The sequence below is a fragment of the Diplodia corticola genome (assembly GCF_001883845.1).
Source record: "Diplodia corticola strain CBS 112549 chromosome Unknown scaffold39, whole genome shotgun sequence".
Classification (NCBI taxonomy): Eukaryota; Fungi; Ascomycota; class Dothideomycetes; order Botryosphaeriales; family Botryosphaeriaceae; genus Diplodia; species Diplodia corticola.
This window is the reverse complement of record NW_017971518.1, coordinates 136083-159751: the sequence shown is the minus strand read 5'-3', so window position 1 is coordinate 159751 and position 23669 is coordinate 136083. Positions and strand designations below refer to the sequence as shown.

The 23669-nt window shown below is 57.2% G+C and overlaps 6 protein-coding genes across 6 annotated transcripts in view; 2 read left to right on the top strand and 4 right to left on the bottom strand.

Moving 5' to 3' along the window:
- Nucleotides 1–1238, bottom strand: part of BKCO1_3900043 (uncharacterized protein) — a gene marked incomplete at both ends in the record, with an annotated part of 1759 nt that extends 521 nt beyond the window's left edge. Inside the window, one exon of the mRNA XM_020275352.1 lies at nucleotides 1–1238. This exon is cut by the window's left edge and continues 95 nt beyond it. Coding sequence (XP_020128533.1) covers nucleotides 1–1238 — 1238 coding nt within the window.
- Nucleotides 1239–2360: 1122 nt separating this feature from the next.
- On the bottom strand, nucleotides 2361–3555 carry BKCO1_3900042 (uncharacterized protein; the record flags this gene model as incomplete). The annotated part of the gene is made up of 3 exons (XM_020275351.1): nucleotides 2361–2618; nucleotides 2675–3411; nucleotides 3495–3555. 3 exons carry the CDS (start codon nucleotides 3553–3555, stop codon nucleotides 2361–2363), a joined length of 1056 nt encoding a protein of 351 aa, XP_020128534.1.
- Nucleotides 3556–5001: 1446 nt separating this feature from the next.
- On the top strand, nucleotides 5002–6285 carry BKCO1_3900041 (uncharacterized protein; the record flags this gene model as incomplete). The annotated part of the gene is made up of 6 exons (XM_020275350.1): nucleotides 5002–5211; nucleotides 5269–5305; nucleotides 5362–5432; nucleotides 5495–5895; nucleotides 6046–6171; nucleotides 6225–6285. 6 exons carry the CDS (start codon nucleotides 5002–5004, stop codon nucleotides 6283–6285), a joined length of 906 nt encoding a protein of 301 aa, XP_020128516.1.
- Nucleotides 6286–6811: 526 nt separating this feature from the next.
- BKCO1_3900040 (gaba permease) lies at nucleotides 6812–8659 on the bottom strand (the record flags this gene model as incomplete). The annotated part of the gene is made up of 5 exons (XM_020275349.1): nucleotides 6812–7200; nucleotides 7258–8064; nucleotides 8121–8157; nucleotides 8209–8501; nucleotides 8557–8659. 5 exons carry the CDS (start codon nucleotides 8657–8659, stop codon nucleotides 6812–6814), a joined length of 1629 nt encoding a protein of 542 aa, XP_020128517.1.
- Nucleotides 8660–10655: 1996 nt separating this feature from the next.
- On the bottom strand, nucleotides 10656–15632 carry BKCO1_3900039 (ring finger membrane protein; the record flags this gene model as incomplete). The annotated part of the gene is made up of 1 exon (XM_020275347.1): nucleotides 10656–15632. The coding sequence occupies one exon, from the start codon at nucleotides 15630–15632 to the stop codon at nucleotides 10656–10658; it is 4977 nt and encodes a 1658-aa protein (XP_020128559.1).
- Nucleotides 15633–16799: 1167 nt separating this feature from the next.
- BKCO1_3900038 (transcription factor protein) lies at nucleotides 16800–21543 on the top strand (the record flags this gene model as incomplete). Its single annotated transcript, XM_020275346.1, has 3 exons — nucleotides 16800–16963; nucleotides 17015–19972; nucleotides 20025–21543. 3 exons carry the CDS (start codon nucleotides 16800–16802, stop codon nucleotides 21541–21543), a joined length of 4641 nt encoding a protein of 1546 aa, XP_020128558.1.
- Nucleotides 21544–23669: the final 2126 nt, after the last annotated feature.

Genomic DNA, 23669 nt, shown 5'->3' with positions numbered 1-23669 from the left:
CCCTCCCCCTCTCCCTCTCCCTCCCCCTCTCTCTCCTCCTCGAAGGCCGCCAAAAGCAGCGCCTCCGTCTCCTCGTCCTCCTCTTTCTCCTCCTCTTCCTCGGCCAGCACCCTGCTGGTCGAGTGGCCCTGGACAACCGGGGCGGCGGCGGCGGCGGTGGCGGCCTGCTTGCCCTTGCAGGACTTCTTCTGGTGCCTGGCCAAGTTGGCCCGCTTGGTGAACTGCATGTTGCAGCCCTCGCACACCACCACCGGTACCGCCGCCGGCTGTCCTGAGGTAGCACCCCCACTGCTGTGCGTCGGCACAGAGGCCGGCGACAGAGCAGGCGACTGCCTGTTCTTCTGCAGCTTCTTGGAAGGTGCCACCTCGGGCTCCTCCTCTTCCTCCTCAGCCACCCTCCTCTTCCTCTTCTGCCCCGCCGGGGCCTGCTGCTGCTGCTGCTTCTGCTGCTGCTTCTGCTGCTGCTTCTGCTGCTGCTGCTGCTGCTGCTCCTCTTCCTCCTCCCCCCTCCTCTGCTTCCTCTTCGGAGCCGGCTCCGGCTCCCCCTCCCCCTCCTCGACCACCCTCTTCCTCTTCTTCTCACCGAGGACCTGCAACCCCTGCTGCAACTCCGACAACGCCCGCTGGTACCTGAGGTACTCATTAAGGGTTGCAGGCCCCCTGCACTTCTTCTCTGCGTGCTGGGTCATCGAGTACTTTAAGGCGAACCATTTCCCGCATCCACGCAGGCAAGGAAACGGCTTGGCATCGGGGCCGTGTTCCCTGCCCACGTGAATGCACATGGCCGCCTCGGTCGCGTGGTGCGAGGCCGGATCCTTCCCTGTCGGGTCACAGTGGGCGCAAAACGCGCCCACGCCACGCTGGCCGGTGATGACGATGGGGTCGGGTATCTTGTACCCCGAGGGCTGCTGGTCGTCCTTCGCAGCGGCAGTCTTCTGGACGGCACGCTTGGGAACAGCATTCTGAACGTCAGTCGTGGGAGCATCCGTCTGACCGGATTCGTTGGAATCCTGCGTGGCACCACCAGTGCACACGCCAGTGCTCACATGCTTCGTTACCATTTGCTTCCCGGTGAAACCCGCTCCGCATCCGAGCGGGCAGAGGTACGGCTTTTCGCCGGGGTGCTCGTCCTTGACGTGTTTGATGTACAGGACCTGAGAAGGGAAGGTAGACTCGCAATGTGCGCAGTCCGTCATCTTCCCTGAGCGGTAGCCAAGAGCGGGGGCTCCTTTAGCCATTGTTGCTAGAGAGTTGCGTGCTGGGGTTGGGTTCAAGAAAGGCTGTATCGATGGCCTGATGGGAGACAAGGCAAGATGAGTGTGAGCTGAAGGAGGTCGACTGTATCTGTCGGGATATGCGGACGCCTCAGAGAAGATGGATGTGAGATGAGAAGGTCGACTGTGTCGGTAGGGGTTTGCGGACGCCTCAGTGAAGATAGGTGGGAGTCGGAGTAGGTCGACAAATGTTGTGCCGATAAAGGTGTGCGAACGCCTCAGTAGAAGTTGTTATAAGGTTGACTGTGTCAGTGGTGGTTTGCGGACGCCTCAGTGAAGACTCTTGTGAGTAGGAGCAGGTCGAGTGTGTGGTGACGGTTTGCGGTCGCCTCAAGAGAAGGTTGATGTGGGTTGGAAAAGGTTGATGGAGTCGACGCTCGAGGAAGGGGTTGTTGAGAACCGACGAGGGCGTGAATGGGTGTCTGGATGAAGGCGACGTGACGCGGAGCTTGGCTGCTGGGCGTCGAGTGTTATGGAAGAAGGGTGGAGGTTGTGTTCTGGAAACTGAGAGTCTGAGAGGCGGGCGGTTGATACGGAAGGCCTCGACGCGACCGAGTGAATGTGAAAACGCGGCTGCGTTGTGTATTGTCTGCTCCATTGTCATAGAAACAACTCAAGCACAGGAGGAGTGTTAGGACCAACCGTTCGACGTGGAGCGTGGACTGTCGGCTGAAGCGGGCAGGATGAGCGACTACTCGAGGTTGTCTGGCAGAGCGGGTCGCAGTTGGAAGTGCGTTCGTTCAGCGTGTCTGGTCGGAGACGGTGAGCAGCGAAGAGCTGGAGGAAGAGCTGGAGGAAGATCTGGCTGCGGCGCGCAGAGTTTTTACAGTGTTGTGCCTTCCTCTTGTGTTTGAGGAAGCAGCGACCGGGCGTCACGTGTGTCTGCCAACACAAGGGCACTCCGTCGTCACCTCACACACACTTGCGCAATCAGAGAACTGGCATCCATATAGCTACTGATCTGACGCCTCAGCCAGAGGCAGGTTTGGGCTTTCATGCCCTCCGCCCGATGTTCACCACAGCCCAGCTATCCCAGCAGCTACTCCCGTCCTCCAGCACGCTCACAACCTCGAGCTGAATACCTTACTAGTCCCCCGACAAGTCAATGGAGATCCTCCGAAGCTTCTTGGAGTTGGAGGAACGAGAGTGCGCAACCGCCGTGGAGCCGCGCACAGGACCCTGGTCGACCGAGGTGCGCGTGTTTTCGGTGGAATCCTCCTCTTCCTTCACGTCCGCCGGTTGCGACACCGGGCTGGAGACCCGAGCGCGCTTGAGCTTGGCGCGGGCATCTGATATCTGTATAGCAGGCAAGACAGACGTAGTGTCTTCCTGATCGGGAGAGTCCTTCGGTCGCGGTCAGATGAAGAAGCGTGCGTTGGCAGAAGTGGGAGAAGACTTACCAGTAGATAACACCTCAAGGCGTTGGCGAAACAATATGTGCAGCAGCGTTGACGCGTCGAGCCGTTGAGAAGAACGGCTGGCTGTGCGCTTATACGGCATTCCAGCCCCAGCTGCCTGCAGTGGGTGCATGGGAAAGCCGGATTCATTCCTGCATCTGTCTCCATAGCCCACCCTATATCTGATGCTTTTTGCTTCTCCGCATGGGACAAGATTTTCCACGTTTGTTCGGACACGGACCACCATCCCCCCTCGTGTCGTGGACGGCGAGTGTAGTAGGATTCCTCGGCGAAAGAGGCATTTGTGTTGATGCTATCTTGGTTGTTGTTCTTGATAGGTTGCTTGCTCTGTGGCGTGTTCTCAGCCATGACGCTGGTCTCCTCCCCAGTAGGCTCCTCATGCTCGTCCTCGCTTTCTGAACCAAGGTCGACGATAATGGTCTCTCCAGTTGAGTTTCCAAACGACGGATTCACAGAATGCTCTTCGGACGCGGGCTGAGGGGAAACTGTTTCACTGCGAGGACCTGGGCGAGGGCAACTGAGTTGGAGGAAAAACCGAGCCTCTTGCTCGCGGTGGCGGAGGAGCATTTCAGATTCCTCAAAGCGATTTCTGGCAACAAGTTGTTCCCACTCTTTCACATACGCGACGATTGTTTGCGATTTCTCGGTGAGGTTCTGCGGCGGCGATGTGTTGGCTGTCTCACACGGCTCCGTGTCAGCCAGTGGCTGTTTGGGTGAGGCTGGCATCTTCAGCAGCTTTCCTCGCTCTCTGCGAGATAAAAGCGTCCGTAAGGAAACTCGGCGCATGAGGTCGCGGTAATACCTAGTGCGTCCACGCTGAGCTGTGGCGAGGCGCCACGGACGATGTCGCGGGTGACTCCCATGCGAAGAGGGGGATTGGTGTTGTGAAGAAGTAAAGACAAGTCCGAAGCAGATGATCTTCGAAGCCTCCAGAAGTCAGATGGGCCTGTCGGGCTCCGAACATGGTTAGCGTGATTAGAGAAGGCAGGTGCGCTCTGCACGAGTGGCTTTCTAGAAGGCATATCAAGAATCACGGGACCAAAGATAACGAATCGTAGCATCGCACGCTCCGGTGGTTACGAGCTTTGCGACAGGTTGATGTTCAACCATGGAACAATGCATAAGTCAGGTCGACTTGGCATCTTTGTTTCACAACACTGCAGTCCGGCTCTGGATGACACTGAGGACCTCGGTAGTGAGTGCACTACTCCAGGAAGAATGTCGTACAGATTGAGAGTGAGACGCAAAAAACCATCGTTCTTCCTCAAGAAAACCGTACAACCACCTTTGTCTCCAACCTCTAAGATTATCTTCACCATCGTTCCCGTCACCTCACCCACCAGCACAGCGCCGACCTGCCCGGTGCTTTAAAGTTTCGAATTGGTTTCATGGCGGTCCAGCCAGTGGATTCGGTCACGATCCTTGGCGTGGTGTAGTACCATCAATTTCCCGTCCTGGTTAGCGCTGATATGGCCCATGCGCGAATCATGCTCATTCTCAACACCACGGCCCGGCTGTTCCAATCATCAATACAAGAGAGTACGACTTGGTCCTTGTTAGACGTGTATTCATTCCGGGATGCTACTCGGCTGAGAGGAGGCTGCGAAACAATGCCTTGTTCCAGGACACGTACGCAAACCAGGTTGGAAAGTCCGAGGGTCTGGTCAATAGGTCTCGACTCTGAAACACTAGCGAAAAGGCGCCAAAGACCACCTGATGCTGCACACGTCACTCAAAGGGTAGTTGGCTAACCTAATTTTCCCTCCATTTCAAACGACCACACTAAGGATTGCGGGTGAGAGCCGTGCCGTCAGCCGCGGCTATTGCTGGAGCTATCCTCCAAATGGTAAGCGGCCGCGTTCACACAGAATCCTGCTCTCGCACACGCGTCAGCCGCCGTTTTTGTCAAGACTGCAGGCATTCCAGTGCAGCCAATGATGATGGGCTCGCGCAGGGAATGCAACCACCCCGTCGGCCTTGTCTACGTGATTCGATAGGCCATGCCGGTCGATTTACTCCTGATCGCCAGCCAAAATCACGCTACTCTCTAGCTTCACCGTCCTTCCAAATAGACTTTGAGACCTACTATCCATCCCCACTTTGCGTCCCCAAACAGGAAAACACAACGCGTCGCTAGCCATCATGAACATGGTCACTGGGTGGTGGGCCTAAACCCTGTCGTACATACTAAAGAGGGCCCCCACCGTGATGTTGACCGGCTGAAGCCGAGCAACTTGGAACATTGTCCCGTTAACATGTAGACGCCTGCTCCCATTGATCCATCTTCTATCCGAAACAAGAAACGAGCCATGCCTGGCGGCGTAGTTGCTCCGCCCGAGTTGGTCGCGGCTTGGCAGACGGACGCATATCCCCACGGCATCCGTGCCGAGCGCTCTCTTACCGTCATCAGTCTCGTCTTCACGCCTATCGCCTTTGTCGTTGTTCTCGCTAGATTATACGACCGCGCATTCGTCAGGCGTAACGCTGGGCTCGATGACCTTCTCATGGTGGCTTCCCTTGTACGTCACTCCCACACTCTCGCAAATTAACACGGCCAAGCGTACTGACCCGAAAAGTTTCCGTTGACCGGACTCTGCATATGCACCATTCTCTGTAGGGATCAACCTTTTCCCCGCAGGTCGGAGCGGAAAGCCTGACCAAGCATCCAGCAGAGCACCTATACGGCTTCGATCGCCACACCTGGGACCTGACCGTGGACCTGATCGCGCCGAGCAGAAAGGTGATATACATCGCAGCCACATCAACGCCCCCCTCACTGACCACCACGCCCACCAAAACCAGCTCGTCCTCTCCATATCCATTCTCTCCCTCTCGACCTGCGGCCTCATCAAGATCTCCATCCTCCTCTTCTACCGCCGCATCGGAGCCGTCAAGCCCTGGTTCCGCACGACCATCAACCTCAACATCGGCTTCATCGCCTGCTACACGCTCGCCTTCGCCCTCGCCCTCCCCTTCGAATGCACCCCGATCGCCGCCTACTGGCTCAAGGCCGACCCCCGCTGGACCGCCGCCCACCCGGACTACCGCTGCGTCGACGAAGGCGCCAAGCAGGTCATCGCCGCCGCCCTCTCCGCCCTCCAAGACCTCACCGCCTGCGTCCTCCCCATGGCGCTCTTCTGGGACCTGCGCATCTCGCCCCGCTCCAAGCTCGCCCTGTCCTTTGTGTTTGGCTTGGGAATCTTGTACGTCGTCTTCCCCTCTCCCCTATCTTTTCCCCTCCCCTCAATCTTTTCTCCCTCCCCCTCCCCCTACCCCTCCCCTCCAGATTTCCCACCACCCCAACAACCAAAACGACCACCAACACTAAAATCAAACCCCCCAAAAATACACAGCACATGCGCCTGCGCCCTCCTCCGCACCGCCAAGCTCCACCACGTCTTCTACGCCACCTACGACGTCACCTGGGCCGCGCGCTGGGTCTTCGCCCTCACCCTCGTCGAGGCCTGCCTGGGCGCCGTGTGCGCGTCCGCCCCCGCGCTCAAGAACCCGCTGCGGCGCGCGCTGAGGGCAGTATCTGGGGCGTTTGGGTGTGGGGAAGGAAGGAGGAGGACTGGAAGAAGTGGAAGTGGTAGTGAGACGTTGAGGAGTTGGCGGGGGATCGGGGAGAGGGGGGTTGGGGAGCGGGGAGACCAAGGCAGTATGTGGCCGGGGAGGCGCGGGAGCAAGAGTTTGTTTTTTCTGTCGGTGGAGTCGGAGCGGGAGTTGGTGGCCGGGGCGGGGGGCGCGGGGGTGGGTGAGGGTGAGGGTGGGGTTGGTGGTGATGGTGGAGGTTGTGTGTGCGTGGATGAGGAGGCGGTTTCGCGGTCGAGCCGGACGAGGAGGGATTCGGTAGGGAGTGGGATGGATGTCGAGATGGGGACGAGAGGGAGGTGAGCGAGGTGGAAGGGAGGGTGTTGAAGAGGTGTGTTGTAGCGTGACAGACGGGAAGAGGTGATGTAGCATGAGAATCCGAACGGCTTGTCATAACAGTTGTTTTGAAGGCTATTTTATTGGATACTTACTCGCGGTCCGTCCTGCTGTCTGTGTTATAGATGGCCAGCAAAAGAGCTGGAAAGCTTCAACTTTCTTCCGCAACCCCGTCCCCCCTCTACCGCACAATCACCGTGCCGCCATCTTTTCCTGCCCCCCACTCTCCTCCGCCTCGGTCTCGGCCTCGGCCTCCCTCTCCACACCCTCGACAACCACCCCTTTCGCTTCCATCTCCGGCCCCGAATACTGCTTCCTCCCCGTCGTGACCCACGTCCCCGCCGCAATGATCATAACCACCCCCACCGCTGCAGAGGTATAATTCATATTCTCCCGATCAACAGGGTCCACAGTTGGGAAGTTAAACGTAATGACGGCGAAAGCAAGATAAACGAAGCCAACGACATTAGCAAACAATCCGCCCCAAGGGCCGAGCGAGTAGTGAGGGGCGACGAGGGGCTTGGACGTCGGGTCGAGACGCGCGAGGATGCGGACGAAGAGGGGGATGGCGTAGGAGACGTCTGTGGTGGCACGTCAGTCAGGACACAACAAAGGTTCAAAAAGAGGGGGAGACTCACAGAAGCCCTCGGTGGCGATGGAAATGACGGTGTTGAAGCCGGTCACGGTGCCGAAGTATATGGAGTCGAAGGCAGCCTGCACGACGGCCGTGACCAGAATCGCGCCCACGGGCACGCGCAGGGTCGGATGGACCGCGCCCACTGCGCCGGAGAAGGGCAGCCCGCGGTCGCGGGCGAAGGCGTAGACGGCGCGGCCGCCCTCGGCGGTGAGGCTGTTGGCGCACACGAGCCCGATGACGGTGATGAGGCTGGTCAGCGCGCACGCGGCCGGCACCGACTGCGTGCTGTGGTGGAAGATGGCGATGACGGGCACGCCCGTCGTCGACGCCGCCGTCGCCTCGACGCTGCCCATGCAGAAGCACAGCGCGATCAGGAAGACGAAGCCCGTCACGCCGCCGAGCCAGACGGACAGCACGATGGCACGCGGCGCCTGCTTGCGCGCGTCGTGGATCTCCTCGGTCATGTGCGCGGGCGCGTCGTAGCAGCACATGCCGAAGGCGCTCTGGAGGATGCCGAGGATGGCGGCGTAGGACGCGGGGAAGCCGGTGGTGTTTTGGAACGAGGAGAAGACGAACGAGGCGGGTTGCTTGTCGGTGTTTGTGGCGAGGATGGTGATGGTGCAGGCGAGGAAGGAGCAGATGTTCCACAGCAGGATGGCTTTGGAGATGCGGTTGAGGAGGTGCGGGAGGAAGATGTTGGAGAGCGTGGCGAGCGTGCAGATGAGGTACGTGACGAGCACCGTGTGCCACCGCTCGATGGTGTAGTTCGGGTTGCTGAGGTTGGCCATGCCGAGGATGAAGTTGGCGCCTTTCTTTTCCGTCAGTCTGCGGCCATGCTTGTTCCTTGACGAATTGGACACGTACAGATGAAGTTGTTCACCGCTCCCATTGCCAGAATGCCCTGGGTGATGAGTGAGTCGTATTTCATCCAGCAAAAAGACGAGACGCTTACAATCAGCATGAACCATCCGCAGACATACGATAGCCCGCGCGCCCATCTTTTCGGCGCCAGTATGAAAACCCACGAGTACTGGCCTCCGGCGACTGGGTACGCCGAACACATCTCGGCCATCGAGTAGGCGACGGCCAGAGACACAGCACAAACGCCTACCCAGGACCAGATCATGACCGGGGGCCCGCCTGATTCCACTCCGACGATGAGGACACCGGAGAGAGCGGTCCAGCACGTCACGATGCTGAAGCTGAATCCGATCATGCCGACAACACCGAAAGTCCTCTTCAGCTCTGCGCCCACCGTTAGCCACCGACCTTTGAGGCTTAGCGCATACGGCCAACGAACCCTGTTCATATCCGAACGTCTCGAGGACGGCATCATCTTTGATCCCTTCGCCAAAGACTTTAGCGTCGGCGCCATTGCTGTCGTCAGTTGATGAATTAGCCATGGTGCTGTGAGAGTCTGTCACACAAACCAGGAGCTGAGTAGGTCGTCGGACCATGGAGAGGGGGGCATCATATAGTGCACCAACTCTCGCTGTTACGCAGAGACATTTGTGACACACAGAGGCGGCGATACCGACGACGGGACGGCTCAGTGTAGATAGGGTCGTCCTGACGGGCGAGCCGAGACTGATTTGCTCGCGCCATTCCTTGCTTGGAGATGCCCCGGACTTTTTGGGCTAGGACTCGGTGGTTGGCTAGGTTGCATGTGCTTATCTCGCCCTATCAACGGGGGGCGATCGCTGCCGTGGCCGTAAGGGTGGGGTGCACTGTCGATGCGCCGTTACATCAGCATTCACAAACCACACACGAGGAAGTCTCATTCATGTGCATCGAAAAAATTCATATTCGATATGAATCAAGTACGACAATAGAATAGAGGGGGAAGAGACGACAGCCGAGCGATACACTGGACGGGAACTCGGATGACTGCCGAAAAGTCTTGTGAAACGCTTGAAGGGAAAATGAAAGTAGAAATCCGAGATCAGGGAACCCTGAAAGAGACGGTTGGCTGAAGTGGATGCGTGTTGAGTATGCTGTTGAGAGACTGATTTGGTTGGACGGCAGAGGAACCTCCACTCTCAGCTTTGCCGCCTTTATCAGGAGACAGTGGTTTAAAGAAGACACGTAGAATGCCTTGATCTTCCGCGTGGGACACGGCTTTGCTGAAAATTAAGGCGCCTTCTTCATCAAAGCGGAGCACTCGTTTGGAAGGGTATTTGGAGAGCTCGAGCAAAGGGTTGCAACACAGCCATTTCCTCGTACCATGCCGACCTCGATTCTTTCCTTTTCAGCTCGCCACCAAGGTAGCATACAGCCTACGCTACTTCCCCTCTTTTACTCTGATCACTGGGCTTCTCTTCAGCATTGTGTCCTTTGTATCTTCTTCCACAAGTAAGTCCGCAATATAGTACCGCAGTAGTGATCCGTGAAAACACTTACCATCTCCGGAAGCACCTGAATGACTATATCGGGGACGAACAGTCTCTTCCGCGTGTTGTTCAAGTTCTTCTAGCAGATAGATACGAGCAAGTTTGAAGATGTCGAGTGTGGAAAGAACTCGGTCAGGGATATCTTGGGCATCGTCGATACTGTAGTCGGCAAAGTAAGAAACTCGATCATGGCCTTCACAGCCTCGGGATAATCGTGTGAAATATCAACAATGCCATTTTCGCGCTCCTGAGTTCCAAAAGAAGGTGTTAGATACAACTGTATTCCTTGGATGAATAAGTAACCGAGCCGCACTCTTCAATGGACACGGACCTTGGATCCACCCCCCAGTGCGATTCTAAAGTATTGCTTCATTCGCACACGATCACGCGATAGTAGTCTATCTCACATCCATCAGGTGAGGAGCTATTAAGGTGCGAGGTCGAGTAGATGCGCGGCGCATAAGAAGAAAAATATTCTTGGTGTGTGAAGCTGGAAGGGGAAGGAACGTCTTCGAAGCCAATGACAGTGCGGCTTGGAAACCGACGACGAGAAGGACGGGGATGACGGATTTCGTCGTCTTGACATACTCGTGGACGTCCTCGTCATGCTTGAGGTAAGAAAGGAAGCCGTGACCGACCCTCGTACCAATCTGGAAGTGCACACTCCACATACCACAAGCGCGCACCAAACACCAAAGTAAAAGAAACCATTCAATAATATTCTATAACCCATACAAACCATAAACTACCATCATTCTCTGCAGCCTTTGTGTACGATGACCACTTCATCTTATGCGTGGTGCAGAGCGAACGCCAATTCAGAAGCGTTAAAAGGCAGAAGAAAAAAGAAAAAGGACCACCCCTCCCATTTAAAAAGAGCTTCCCGAGAAGCCCATCATCATCATCAACAACCCCCTCCATCTCCCCTTGAATTACCCATTAAACCCCCCGCCCATCATTCATTTTTCCACCCGCATCCGCATCCGCATCCGCATCCACATCCGCACCCTCACGCCTCGACACCAGCAGCCGCCGGGGCCGTCACGATCCCCGACCCCGCCCGCTTCTCCCCCAAGTTATGCAACCGCTCCCCGATCAAATACACCTCATCCTTGATGCGCTGCCTCCAGCGCTCCGTCGCGCGCACCGTGCCCCACGCGACCCACGCGCTGAGCCCGACCGACAGCGCGAGCGGATAGACGAGCGTGTACACCATCGTCTTGGCACTCTGGGGCGCGGCGGCGAAATAGGTCGCGTTTGCGGCGTGGGCGGCGGCGAGCGGGAGGGCGAGGGTGGCGGCGAAGAAGGCGGCGACGGGGAGGACGAAGGCGCGGGTGGCGAGGCGGGCGTTGGGGCGGAGGTACCCCTCGCGGACGACGGCGTGGAGGGCGCGCGAGATGAGCGAGCGCGGGTTCCAGAGCAGGACGCGCGCGGCGATGCGCGCGTAGAGGAAGCCGAGCGTCCAGTCTTGGATGATGTGGATGACGTGCGTCTCGCCGGGGCCGAGGTAGGCGTGCAGCGGGATGAGGATGTAGAATTCGAGGAAGATGGCGAAGAGGACGGGGAGGAGCAGGATCAGCGCGCTGTAGACGTAGATGACGGACGCCGTCTGCGCGGCGTACTGGCCGAGGGTGGAGAAGGTGGAGTAGGTCGTGTTGAAGGGGTGGCGGACCGAGTCGGCGGCGAGACTGAAGATGTTGCGCAGGTGGAAGATGCCGTAGGCGGCGGCGCCGAGGACGTAGACGCCGACGGAGAATGCGTAGATGTCGTTGATGTGGGAACCTTCGGGCATGAGGCTGGAAAAGAGACGGCGGCCGAAGAGCAGGGGTATCACGGTGACGCCAACGCCAGTAGCTGCAGCGAAGAGCCAGATGGCGACAACGAAGAGGCAAATACGGAAGCGGAAAAGTGGCGGGATGTACACCGTCTGGGTCAAGCCAGAGTCTTTTCCGTGGACTGGGTCATCTTCAGGCCTTCCGTCCGTACGATGGTCGAATACATCGACGTCAACGAACACAGACTGACCCCTGCGGATGCGGACCTGGTCTGAGGCTGGCGCACGAACATACTTCCCATCGAAAAGGAAGTACACCTCAGTGTTCCGATCTTCTGCCAGTGTTTGACGATCGCGGCCAATCACAGGCTTGTCAACGTTGCCCCTCTTCCGCTGGAGCCAGGCTGACCAAGTACGCCTGACGTGTCGACCACGTTCATCCGGCTCCTTCTCTCCAAAGAGGAAGTCGGAAAGCCTAAGGGCCCGCGCACACTTGCGGAACCACCACCGGTACATCTCGTGAAGGCCATCGCTGGGCTTGAACAGCTTGATGACCAGTGGCGTGAGGAAATTGAAAAAGAGCAAGTCCAGTGGAAATTCCATTGACGGATCGTTCGTCGCCCAATGGATCGGGAGTACGCCGGTGAATCCGTAGTATAGACTCCAAACCACTCCACCCAAGCAGCAGATGACCAACGCACCATACACAAAGGCGCTGAAGGCGATCTTGCGCAATTGGCCAGTGACGCTCCGTTCAAGCACGTCGCGGACGGGGTGGAAAGTTGGATCATCTGGGTCTCGGATGAAGTAGAGAACACCGGTTCGCATGATCTTCCTGCACATGGACACGAACAGAGCGAAATGGAACATGTAGCAGGTGCCAACGAACCAATGGACGAATCCTGCGGTCCAAGGAGAAGTTCGAGCATACTCAATCCGAGAGAAGACTGTTGCATCCTCAAACAGAGGTAGCAAGGCGCCATCGAGGAGAATGCCACAATAAAGAGGGAATGCGATCATCTCGATGCTGATTATCAAGATTACTTTGAGGACGCCGCCGGCTTGCTGCAACACCTCTGAGATGATGCCTTCCACTCTTCGGCCATTCTGTGATGTAGTGAAAGGGGTACCCCTCTTCAGATACAGCGCGCCGGCTATCGCGAAGAACGTGTAACCTGCTAAGATCGCGATGATGCGATCACTAGGCGTCCAATACTCGAAATTCGAATCTATGGCTGAGACGGTGCTGTTCCCGGTGTCGAGTTTCAGAGAAAGGCCGTTGGTCATTGAAATGGCTGGTAAGGATGCGCGGACGCTGTTGACCACAGCAGCCCCTAGTGAAATGCCCGAGTCAATGAAACGCCCAAGTGCAGAAAACACAGAGAAGGATTCCATGTTTGTAATCTTGCTGTGAACCTCAGTGAACCCGGTCCAGATGGAGTATGACCATTCGCCGAAGCTGCGCTGCAGTGACCGGAGCGCAGCATGGGAGCTAATGGATAGATGCAGATAGTCCGAGTTCATGCTCGTGCCGGCAATCGTGAACACTTTTGATACGCGCTCGATGGCGGATTCAGCGACTGTACGCGTAGATGAGGCAGCTGAGTCGAAAGACTTGTGGGAACCAATGAAGGGCACCAGAAGCCGAAGAACGAAAATTGACCAGTAAAGGGCCGCCGCGCCAGCAAAGAGCACCGAATCTACGATGAGATCCGCCGTCGCTGACAGTACGCGAAGAGGTAGCTTCAGGAACAACCAAACTGGCCTGCCCAGCGAGAGAAGAACGACCTTGCCCCAGAGATAGGGGATCCAGACGGCAACGGCAACAGTTGCGGATATAAGAACGGCGCTGAAGAGTGCGTTCTGGAACAGTCCTACCAAGGGCCCTTGCATGCCGATGAGTTCCATGATACCCTCAAGGTCTTCAGCATCCTCAACTGCATCTTGATCCATAACGTCGATACCTGCTTGAGCGGCAGCAGCAGCAACTTCAGGATCACGAGCGGCATCCTCATCGTCGAAAGCGTCGCCTAGAATTGCATCGCGCTGGACAAAGGGGGGTTCATCCGCCAAGTTCTGAACCACGTGTTCCTCGTTTGCGCCGGGGACCCCATCCTCGTCCGTAAGAGCAATGTCGCCCCACAACCAATCATATACACGTTCCCAGAGACTTGCGTCTGCAACTGGTTGGTTGGGACGAGGTTGCACCTCTGCACCGGTGGAATTGTCCTGACTAGGGGTACGATCAGGTACGATTGTTTGCTCGGTTGGTGCTGGAGCTAAAGAGGCGAATGATGCTGTTGACTGGTCCGATGTCCGAGCTCCTGCGGAACTGGAACCCTCGCCATTGTCAATCTGAGACTCTGGTTGGCTAGAAGCCTCTGCTTCCGTGGTTTCCGGGGTGAGGTGATCTTTGCCTTCAACATCCGACTCGTTGATTTGCTGCCAGCTTCCTTCGCTCCTGTTGCTCTGGCGTTCCCCTTCCGCATCTGCAACCTGCTCTTCAGGCGCCTCTGGTAACGAAGCGAAACTCCGCGTCGCTTCTTCCAGATCGCGTTGTATCTCCGTTGCCAGGAATGATTGTCCTCGCTCGGGCATTGTTGGTCTTTGTTGACTCGAGCTCTCAGTAAGGCCGGTTGTGTCATCTTCACTCTCGATTGTGGGAGGAATGACATCGGAGCTTCCAGAGCGTTTGTTTGCGGCGATGGCTAACTCGAACCCATCCGGCTCGAAGAGGACTGGTCTGGAAGTACCATTTAGGGCTGCTGCCGGAACGATGACGCCCTCAAAATCCTTCGCCCAATCGCGCAACTCGAGCCATTTCTCCAATGCCGTTTCCCGTGGACCTTCTCTGACCTTGTCGCTGACCATCTCAATCCAATCGAATAATTCTTTTCTAAGGATTCTCCTGCCCAGTGGGTCATGCTGGGCAATAAGCGCTGCAACTTTGTCAAATTGCTGCCGTCTGATTGCCTCACGGATGTCTGCATCGGGGATGGGACCGAGGTTCTTTCGTACGATTTCCGGCGGTTCGGTGCCGAGTTCGACAGTATCATCGTGGGCGGAGGCTTCGAGTTCAGCAAATCGCTCCAGCGATTCGTCTGAGACATCGCTAAAGCGATCATCATCTCCAGTGCTATCGTCTGCGTCCTGCTCGTTTTGCCCTTCCTGTTCTCCCTCGGCATCTTCTCCAGCATCCTGATGTGGTTGTTGGGGGTGAGGCGGGGGATTGTTGAGTGCCTGCATAGCTGCCACATTTATAACGGGTTGCTGCTGTACCACCCACTCACGGATGAGGAAGATAAGAATGAAAGCGATGACAACTAGGACGGTGATTATCTGGCCCTCGATGATGTCGAGAATCAGCCGGTTGACTGAGGGATGAGATGTTATGGACCTGAGGAAGGAGACGTCTGACAGGAGCGTAGCCTGCCTGATCGGAATGGTATGAGTAAAGGTGGCATTATCGGTCGAGTTCGTAAAGGAAGCATTGAAGATATCAGGGAATGGGCCCAGGCCAAGGAGAAACTTTTTGATTAAGACGTAAGCAGTCGGCTCGCCGGCGCTCATATTCAGAAGAGAGTGAGAGAAGGGAGCCAGAGTGACGGCAAGGCCGGTGGGGTTCGCGGACGATGTCGCGCTTGCGCCAGCGGCACTGGTTGGGGCAGCGGCGGTAGATGCTGCGAAGCGACGGTGGTAGTTGGATACACGGTGCAAGTCGCCGGCGAAGCCTCCGTCACCACACCAGAACAGCGCACGCCATATCACGCGCATGCACCACGGCAGCCACAGCAACCAGACGGACCCGACGAGGAGGCCGCGACACCATGTCATTAGATGTTTTAGTACGTGGACAACGGCCCTGCGGACAAAGACGGTGGTGGGCAGGCTGCTGGGCATTTGCGGGTGGTAGAGCTTGGTGAAGCGGAAGGGAGTCTTGCAGAGCTCGCAGTGCTTCTTCTGCGAGTGCGACAGCCATTCCATCAAACAGTCCTGATGGACGAATTTGATGCTTCCGCTGCACTTGCACGGGTAGAACAGTGGCTCCTCCTTGGTCCCCTCGCCGCGGCATATCCTGCAAGTATCCGGGTCGTCTGCCGTCTTGTCGGAGGAAGCGGGCTCAGGATCGAACTGAGGGTCGTTCATGACATCGGGAGTGGTGGACGGCGGTGGGGGCGGCGCGGCTGCGGACGCGCCTTCTTCGGAAGCCATGATGCGGGGCGCGGTCGACGAGGAAATCGAAGGTGGCGGTCAATGTGCGGAGGTCAGGCGGCAGCTGAGGGAGCCGGGGCAAGGTCGAAAGAAACCGGTCGGGCGTGGCGCCGCAGGAAGACGATGCTTCTATGGAATCATCTCAGTGTCGCAAGAGGATGCGGGCGATGCGGGCGATGCGGGCGACGCGGAGGAAATCGGGCGGGTCTTCTGCAGGCGTCGTGGGGGAGGGCGTCGACAAGGAAGTTGCGGCGGATGGCTGGTTTTGTAGCGGAAAGGAGTTGTTTGCGGAGAGTCGTGTCCGACACGGAGCTTGGGTGGACAAGGGAATGGAGGGACCAGAGGGACCAACCGTGAACCAAGTGGCTCCTGCGCCTCGCCATCGGCACCCCGGGTTATCTCACGTAGGGGCTTACATAAGCTCGGTAAGCTCTCGAAAGCCCCAGCCTTGGGCTTTACTTCCGACCGTACCAACATCTCACTCGCAGACAAAAGGGCATTCTGGAGGAAGTCGCGGCAGGCGCCCATCAGCAAGCCGGCGTGCAAAGAAGGTCCCCGAGATTGATCTACATGTGCAACTTCGGGCTCAGGGACTGCACAGGTGGACCCCCGCAAAGCGGCGCCGGTGCTTCTTTTTTAGCCTGTAGGTACCCAGGCATGTCGGATCGCAGAGCCCGCAGAGCCCGCAGAGCCACATACGTCGCATATGTCGCATACGTCGCGTTGGAGCTCCGCGGCAAGAGCGCGCGCACGTGGTTGCAGGCGGGGGACACCGGGGCATCAAGCAACGATAAGGCGCCTCTTGCAGTGCAGTGCGCCCTGCAGGCCGCGATCTGGCTTGATCGTGAGCGGATCTGCGAGCTGCACTTGCAAGCCTATGACGTTGGCGTTGTCGCCGTTCTTGGCCAACAATCGCAATCGCACATAGCTTGATTCCCTGCCAAAGCTGCGCGCCAGTGCCGGACTGCATCAAGCAGCCACACACTGAGACACCACGCCGTCAACCCTTCCTCCCCGCCCCAGCTCTGCCTCCACCGCAGCATTGAGCCTCTCTACTCGCCAGCATTGCTCGGTTCTGCGCGCATCCGCCCCACGGCATCGTCTTTCCCAGCAAGCACGCACAGACGCCAGCGGCGTCGATCGGCACGCGCCTCCACCCGCGTCGACATGGCCGCCTCCACCAACGGCCACGTCAAAAGGCCGGCAAAGAGCGCCAGCGACCTGACCGACCCAAAGGACATGAACGGAACTGCCGCTCGCCAGTCGAAGCCCAAGCAGCAGCCGCCCAGGCGCCGCGGCTTCGCGCCATGGCTCTTCAGCAACGCCGTCCGGTGAGTAGAGCACCGCCGTCGAGAGATTTTTGAGCTGACCCCGCTGCGTAGCGTGTCGGTGTGGTATGTTATCATCACCATGCTCTTCCGCTGTCCCAAGTCTCTCGACGACCTCTCCGACGACTCTCCTAAGCTGTGCAAACCCTACTTGACCGTGCAATCACATGCCGCCCCATACGTCGAGCCATACTACAACACCTACCTTGCTCCCCACGTCGAGAAGGCCCAGCCGTACCTCGACCGCTTCAACGATCAGATTTACACGCCCTCGGCCGAGTTTGCCAAGCACACCTACCAGGTTTATGGCGCTCCTCGCGTCGCACAGGCCCAGGAATTTGCTTCTGCCGAGTGGGAGAAGACGCTGAGACCTCGCCTCCAGTCGGCTCAGGGCCAAGCAAAGGCACAGTACGATGCAGCTCTTGCCCCGCACGTTGACAAATTCTCTGCCGCCGCTTCCCCTTACTACGATCAAGCATCCTCCATCGTTGGTGATACATATAACAGCAAGGTTGTCCCGGCATACGAAGTTGTGCTCCCTCACGCACAGAATGCCTACGAGCAAGGACGCCACTACGCCGTTGATGTCGGCTACCCGTACGCTCGCTGGGGCGCTTCCTCGCTCGGAAACTTCGTGTTCCGTCAGGTCTGGCCGCAACTTCGGATTCTTTACGGCGACAATGTCGAGCCACAGCTCATGAGAATCAAGGAGAGGCTAGGCCGCTACAAGGATGGCAAGAAGCTGGAGGCTGCAGTCGAATCGGTCGACAGCTCTGTTTCATCGTCCTCGGCGGCATCCAGCACCTCGTCCATCTCTTCCTCAGTCGCGGCTTCCGCTGCTGCTCACATGTCCTCAAGCACCACTGCGAGCAGCTCTGTGGGATCCGATTCAAAGGATTCCAAGAACGAGGACGTGCATGAAAAGGTGGCCAAGGACCTCAGGACATGGCAAGAGAAGTTCGCCAAGGCCGCGGATAAGGGTGCTGAGGATCTTGAAGAGCGAGTCAAGGAGATAACTGCCCATCAGATTGACAGCCAAGCTCACGGCGTCGGCCAAGCTTTCCTGGTCCAGCTCGAGGAGACCGCCGAATCGAAGCTCAATGATCTCAAGTCACAGATCAAGAGCGCTGTCGAAGCACTTTCTGAGGAGGCAAACGAGGACGACATCGAAGCTGCTTATGGTGGCCTCATGGGCGCAGTACGCGCCGCCGGCCAGGCCATTAAGGAGAAGGCTCAAGCCATTCGCTCGTGGAAACAGAACTACGACCAAGAAACTCAACACCTCATTGTCTCAGCTACCGAGTCTACACTTGAGGTTATCGACCACATCAGAGACCTCGGCCTCCAAGAGATTGGCATGCGCTGGGCCTGGATGGAGGGTGTTACCTACAAAGACTGGTCAAAATACCACTCGTTGAAGAAGACGTTCGATGAATGGCGCCGGGAGGTCCAGGCTGTCGCTTACGAGCACCCTGATAACAAGGTCGCAAAGGCAGAAGGCGTCAAGATTGAAGAGACCGGTATGGCCGTTGCTGAAGAAGCTGCAAAGGAATTGGTCCGTTTGAAGGATGTCGCTCGCTTCAAACTCTACACCCACGACAGCTCTGATGACTTTGAGTCGACCGTCATCCCCCCCTCGGCCATTAACGCAGCTCGCAAGGTCAAAGATGCAATCCAGAATGCCGCCAGCGATGCTAGCGAGGCTGTTGCAGGAACTTCCCAAGGCACGGTTGAGTCGGCGGTTTCTGGGGCGTCGAGCAGTTTGGAAAGCGCCGCATCTGCTGCCAGTGAAAACATCATCGGCACCGAACCTGGAGTCGCGGAACAGGCGGCTACCAAGGCCTCTGAGGCGGTCCTGGGAACCCAAGATGCTACGGACAGCATTTCTTCCGTTGCAAGTTCGAAGGCTTCCAAGGCCAGCTCAAGCGCTGGAGAAGCAGCACAGAGTGTTGTCTCGGCCGCCAAGTTCAAGAAAGATCAGGCCAGTCAGGCTGTTCTTGGGTCACCGGCTCCTCCCCATGAGTCGATCGCATCCAAAGCCAGTGAGGCCATCATTGGATCCGAGACACCTGCGTACGAATCGCTTGCTTCTCGGGCCAGTGAGGCAGCCGTTGGATCTGAAACCCCTGCCTACGAGTCCATCGCCTCCCAGGCTAGCGAAGCTGTCATCGGGAGCTCTACTCCCGCTGCTGAGTCCATAGCCTCGGAAGCGTCATCCAGCACCGAGTCTTTGGCTTCTGAAGCATCTGCAAGTATCGAGTCAGCTTCTTCCGTTATGTCTGAGGCCGGCGCTGATGCCACGGAGTCCGTCAAGAAGGTGTGGGGCGGCGCCATGGCTCAAGCCATTGTTGAGGCGAAGCAGATTGTTTTCGAGGATGAGATCGACGACTCCGATGATGACACATACTCGGAGAAGGTTCAGAGTATGGTCAGCGAGGCCGGTGACCGCGCTGCTGAGCTCACTCGGGCAATCAGCGAGGCGATCTTGAAGCCCACATCGACACAGGGCTCCGTCGAGTCGGCCACTTCTCTGGCCAGCGAGCAGTATGCCAAGGCTCTGGCGGCCGCTTCCAGCGTACTTTACGGTCCTGAGCAAGGTTCTGCCGAAAGCGTTGTCAGCGTTGCTTCCGACAAGTACGCTCAGGCTGTCACTGCGGCATCGTACGCCATCTATGGCACTCCGACCCCAGTCGTCGAATCGCTGCGCGCCCAGGCCAGCGCTCAGTACAATTCTGCGCTTCTGCTTGCCAAGGAACAGTATGAAGAAGCCAAGTCTGCTCTTTCTGCGAAGATCTCTGGAACCCCGAAGCCCGCTCATGAGCAGGCTCTTTCCTCTATCAATGATGCCTACTCTTCCTCGGCCGCGGCTGCTATTGCTAAGCTACAGAACGCTCTCAAGTACACCGACTCGGTCAAGAGTTACGCCGCAGGTCCGACGCAGGGTGCGTGGGAGTCTGTCTCTTCAATTGCCTCTTCTAGACTTAACGAGGGACTGAGCGCAGCATCTGCACAGTAAGTTCAACGCCTGAAACCAATTCTGGGATATTTCCTGACCATCACCTAGGCTCTCGAGTGCGAAGGTCGCTGTTGGAGCTCAGCCTACCCCGGTTCACCAGCAGTATGTCGCGGAGGCTCAAAGGCGCTACTACGAAGGCATTGGTCTTGCTCATGCCCGCTACTCCGAGTTCCTCGATGCCGCATCCACGGCAGTGTACGGATCTCCTACGCCTGCATACCAGAGCTATCTGAACGCCGCACAGAGTCAGTACACAGCTGCTGTCGGCGCTGCTTCGAGCCATCTCCAAGATTTGCTCGCTTCTGCCAGCTCCGTGGCCGGCCAGACCAGCAAGCCACCGGCACAAAGCGTCTTGGATTCCGCGTCTTCCCAGTACGATGCCGCCGTGTCCGCAGCTGCTGCCTCTTTCTCTGCTGCTTCGGCACAGGCAAGTAGTGCCATTTACGGAACTTCAACGGGAGCTTTCGAGTCTGCCGCTTCGGCCGTTTCAGAGAAGGCCGAGTCCGTGGCTTCTGCAGCGAGTTCAGGTGTTGTGGGTTCGGAGACTCCCTGGACGGAGTCTGTTGCCTCGCAGGCCGCAGAGAACTGGGAATCGTTGGTGGCTAGAGCCAGCGAACAGGTCTACGGCGCTCCTACCCCCTGGGCCGAGTCTGTCTACTCACAAGCTGGCGCTTATGGGGCACAGGCCACTGAGGCCGCAGCAGCGCAGTATGCGGCTGTCCAATCTCTTGTGTCTGAGCTCGTTGTTGGCAAGGAGCCCGACTTCACTGAGAGCGTGATGAGCCGCTTCCAATCCGTGTATCAGACCGGCTATCCTGCGGTAGCATCGTCTGCCTCGTCTTACGCAAGCGAGGCATACGAGTCTGCTTCCTCGGTGGTCTCATCCGTCTTCACTCCCCCCGCTGCGCTCGAAGATATCATCGGATCCGCCAACGACCAGATCAATTCAGCCGTGGATGCCGTCAGCATCCAGATCTACGGCACCGAGAAGGGAGCCTACGAAAAGGCCACCGAGGCAGCCGGCAGCGCGTACAGCTCCGCCTCGTCCCAAGCCAGCGAAGCAGTCTACGGCACACAGACCGGTTACGCCGAGGCGGCGCAGAGCTCGTTGGCTGACGTCGCATTCTCGGCTCAAGAGGCCATTTCGATCGCTATTTATGGCACACCCACGGGCTCCGTGGAAGCGGCTTCGGCCACTGCCGCGAACGTCTACTCTTCGGTCTCCGCCGCCGTCTCGAGCGCCGCTGAAGAGAACCTCGCAGCCGCTGGTGACCGCGCCGCCGCCGTCAGCTCGGCGGTCGGTGACGGCTACGCTGCCGCCGCGAGCCGGGTCAGCGAGGCCGTCTACGGTCCTCAGCAGGGTGCCTTGGAGAGCGCCACCAGCCGCCTGCAAGAGGTGGTCGAGAGCGCGCGCGCTCGGTTGAGAGAATACGCGGTCGTTGCGGGAGACGGTGCGAACGAGAAGTTCGAGGAGGCGAAGAGCGTCGTCGATGAGATGGCGAGCAGCCTCTCCGATAAGGAGAAGTCTGCTGCTGCCCAGGCGACGTCGAAGAGGGACGAGTTGTAGGCATTTCATGCTATCTACACATCTCTCGCTTCACATCGAGGTTGAGGTTCTTCTGTCTTGTTGGGACGGAGAAACTTCGCGCTTCTACGTCATAACCATGATATCTGACAGAAGTCAACGCGTCCGGGATGTCCGGAGCATTGGTGGTAAGATGCAGGTGGTGGATGATGACCAAAAAAAAAAATTGCGTAGGAGATCGACGACTTGATACGGAGTGACGAAGACATAGTTATGGGAAGGATGGGCGGTGGACGGGAGTTTTCTCTTTCATTTAACACGCTTTACGTCTGTGATGGATTGGTTGGGGGATGAAGTCATGAGGAACGCAAATCACTTTCTCACACTTACTCTTTGCGCTTATACTCTACACAAGCAAGACACACATACCATTACGCAGCTACTACTACAACAGTTCCTTTCCATGAAGAGTTTTTTTTCCTTTTCCAAGTACCGATCCCTGTTTGTTTGCTCAGTTTTTCTGTTCTTCGTTATTCATTCCCTGTTCCCCCGTCAGAAGGGTCCTTTTTGCTGCTGCTACACGGAGATAATGTCTTTCGCAATGCGGGCCGCCATGGTGTCTGTCTATTTGCAGCAGAAGGGCTGCGCTACCGGTATCGAGGTATGTACACGGAGAAGCTGTAATGACGGGATGGTGGTATGGACGGCTTTCTCATCAGGTAGTTGAGAAATTGAATATTGTTTTCTCAAGGAAGGTGCTCTCGTGGCAATATTGTTGTTATTGTTGTCCCTGTGCTGTGAGCTCCGATCGGGCCGTCGTTGCCGGTGGGATTGGTGTCAATGAGACGGGAATAGGCTTTGGAGGATGAGTGAGTGGGTTGTATGCTTTACTTTGCTGGCCTCTACGTGCGCCGTGCATGAGCTATTTAAACAACCTTCTTTCGACCATCAACTCCGCTGCCCTCAGGAGTCCAGACCGCGTTTTGTCCAGTATGTCCAACGTGGCGGCTGGATGCGTTTTACCGGGCAGGTGGTTTCAATCTTTAATTTCCAAACAGACTTTCTACAGCTGCGGCACCCGCACGCAAGATACGAAACCCGGCGACGAAATAGAGTAATAGTCTACGGCAGCTATGGACTCGGCTAACGGCCTTAGCGGCGCTAAGCAGTGAACAAGGATGCTAGCTGGCGAGCTTGCAGAATGCACTTGCAAAACATGAAACACGCCCTGTTGACTTTGTGGTGCGGAACCGACGGCACCAGGGTAAAGCCCGAACCCCAATTACGATTACATGTTGCTAGCGGAGACGACCATCGCCTCAAGATTTCGCTACTACCACCACTACGGGAAGCCATGGTTCCACCATCATCCTCCCCCTCCCTTGCCGGAGATGTCGGCCGCCTCTTCCAGCTCGCCTTCATCATCGGAGATTGTTCTTTTTTGACGACATGGACAGGAACGGTCTCGGCTTTTTTGCTTTTCCCTTCGGATCTGCCGTCTACTTCGGCAGTGCGGTTCCGAACGAATCAACGAACCTCCCCCGTGCTTTTCCCCCCCTCCCCCCTTCCCTTCCTTTCCTTCCGCCGGCTGCCGGGGCCGGCGGGTAAAGAAAAAAACAAATAACAAAACTCCACGCGGTGGAGATTTGGCACCGAAAAGAGGCTACATGGGCATTGGATCACAGGGGAAGAAAACAAAAAAAAGAAATTCGCTCTTAGAGCTAGGGTGACATGTGCCTGAACGTCCTCTCTCATCATGCCAAAAATAATGCCATCGGATCCATTCGTTTTCACATGGCAATTCTATTTTTTTTTTTTAGCCGCAGGGGTTGGTCTTGCGCTACTAGTGCCTGGGTCGGGGCCCTGACTGACAACTGTCGCCGGCCAGCTGATGAAATGCACATGACGGAGGGTGTTGGGAAGGGAAGGGGACAAGAGGCTCGCTGCTGCGTGGTGGGGTGCGAGAGCTACGTCTGAGAGCTTTCCTCCCATGTCACGGGTCGTGCGTATGCTACATACATACATACATACATACACACACCTACATACGCGGGCTCGGCTTCCACGCCGAGCGGTACCTACGAACGAAAAAAAGGAAAAAGGGAACAATCGAGGAGAGTCCGCTCCACTTCCCGAGCCGCGTGCTTGCATTGCTACTGCCTTCACTC